The sequence below is a fragment of the Antrostomus carolinensis genome, unplaced genomic scaffold, assembly GCF_000700745.2.
Source record: "Antrostomus carolinensis isolate BGI_N321 unplaced genomic scaffold, ASM70074v2 scaffold9426, whole genome shotgun sequence".
Taxonomy (NCBI): Eukaryota; Metazoa; Chordata; class Aves; order Caprimulgiformes; family Caprimulgidae; genus Antrostomus; species Antrostomus carolinensis.
Window position 1 is genome coordinate 2,629 of NW_010322474.1, and position 203 is coordinate 2,831.

At 59.6% G+C, this 203-nt stretch overlaps 1 protein-coding gene across 1 annotated transcript in view; it reads right to left on the minus strand.

Annotated features, from left to right (window-relative positions):
* Nucleotides 1–200, minus strand: part of LOC104526707 (2'-5'-oligoadenylate synthase-like protein 2) — a gene marked incomplete at its 5' end in the record, with an annotated part of 1,666 nt that extends 1,466 nt beyond the window's left edge. Inside the window, one exon of the mRNA XM_010170244.1 lies at nt 1–200. This exon is cut by the window's left edge and continues 26 nt beyond it. Within this exon, the coding sequence (XP_010168546.1) occupies nt 1–200 (200 nt within the window).
* Nucleotides 201–203: the final 3 nt, after the last annotated feature.

Sequence of the window (203 nt, forward strand, 5' to 3'; positions counted from 1 at the left end):
GTCTCCCTGGAGCAGAGGGTGAGGCTGAGGGAGCGCGGTGTGTTGTCAGGACCCTTGTACCGGGGCTCGCTGATGTTCACGGTGAATGTCAGGCGCTGCCTGCAGGCATGCAGCCTCCTCCTGATCAAATCCAGGATATACTGTCTCTCCTGCTTCTGCTCCTGGTAGTTGGAGAAGCAGCTGAGGAAGAGCACCACGTCGGC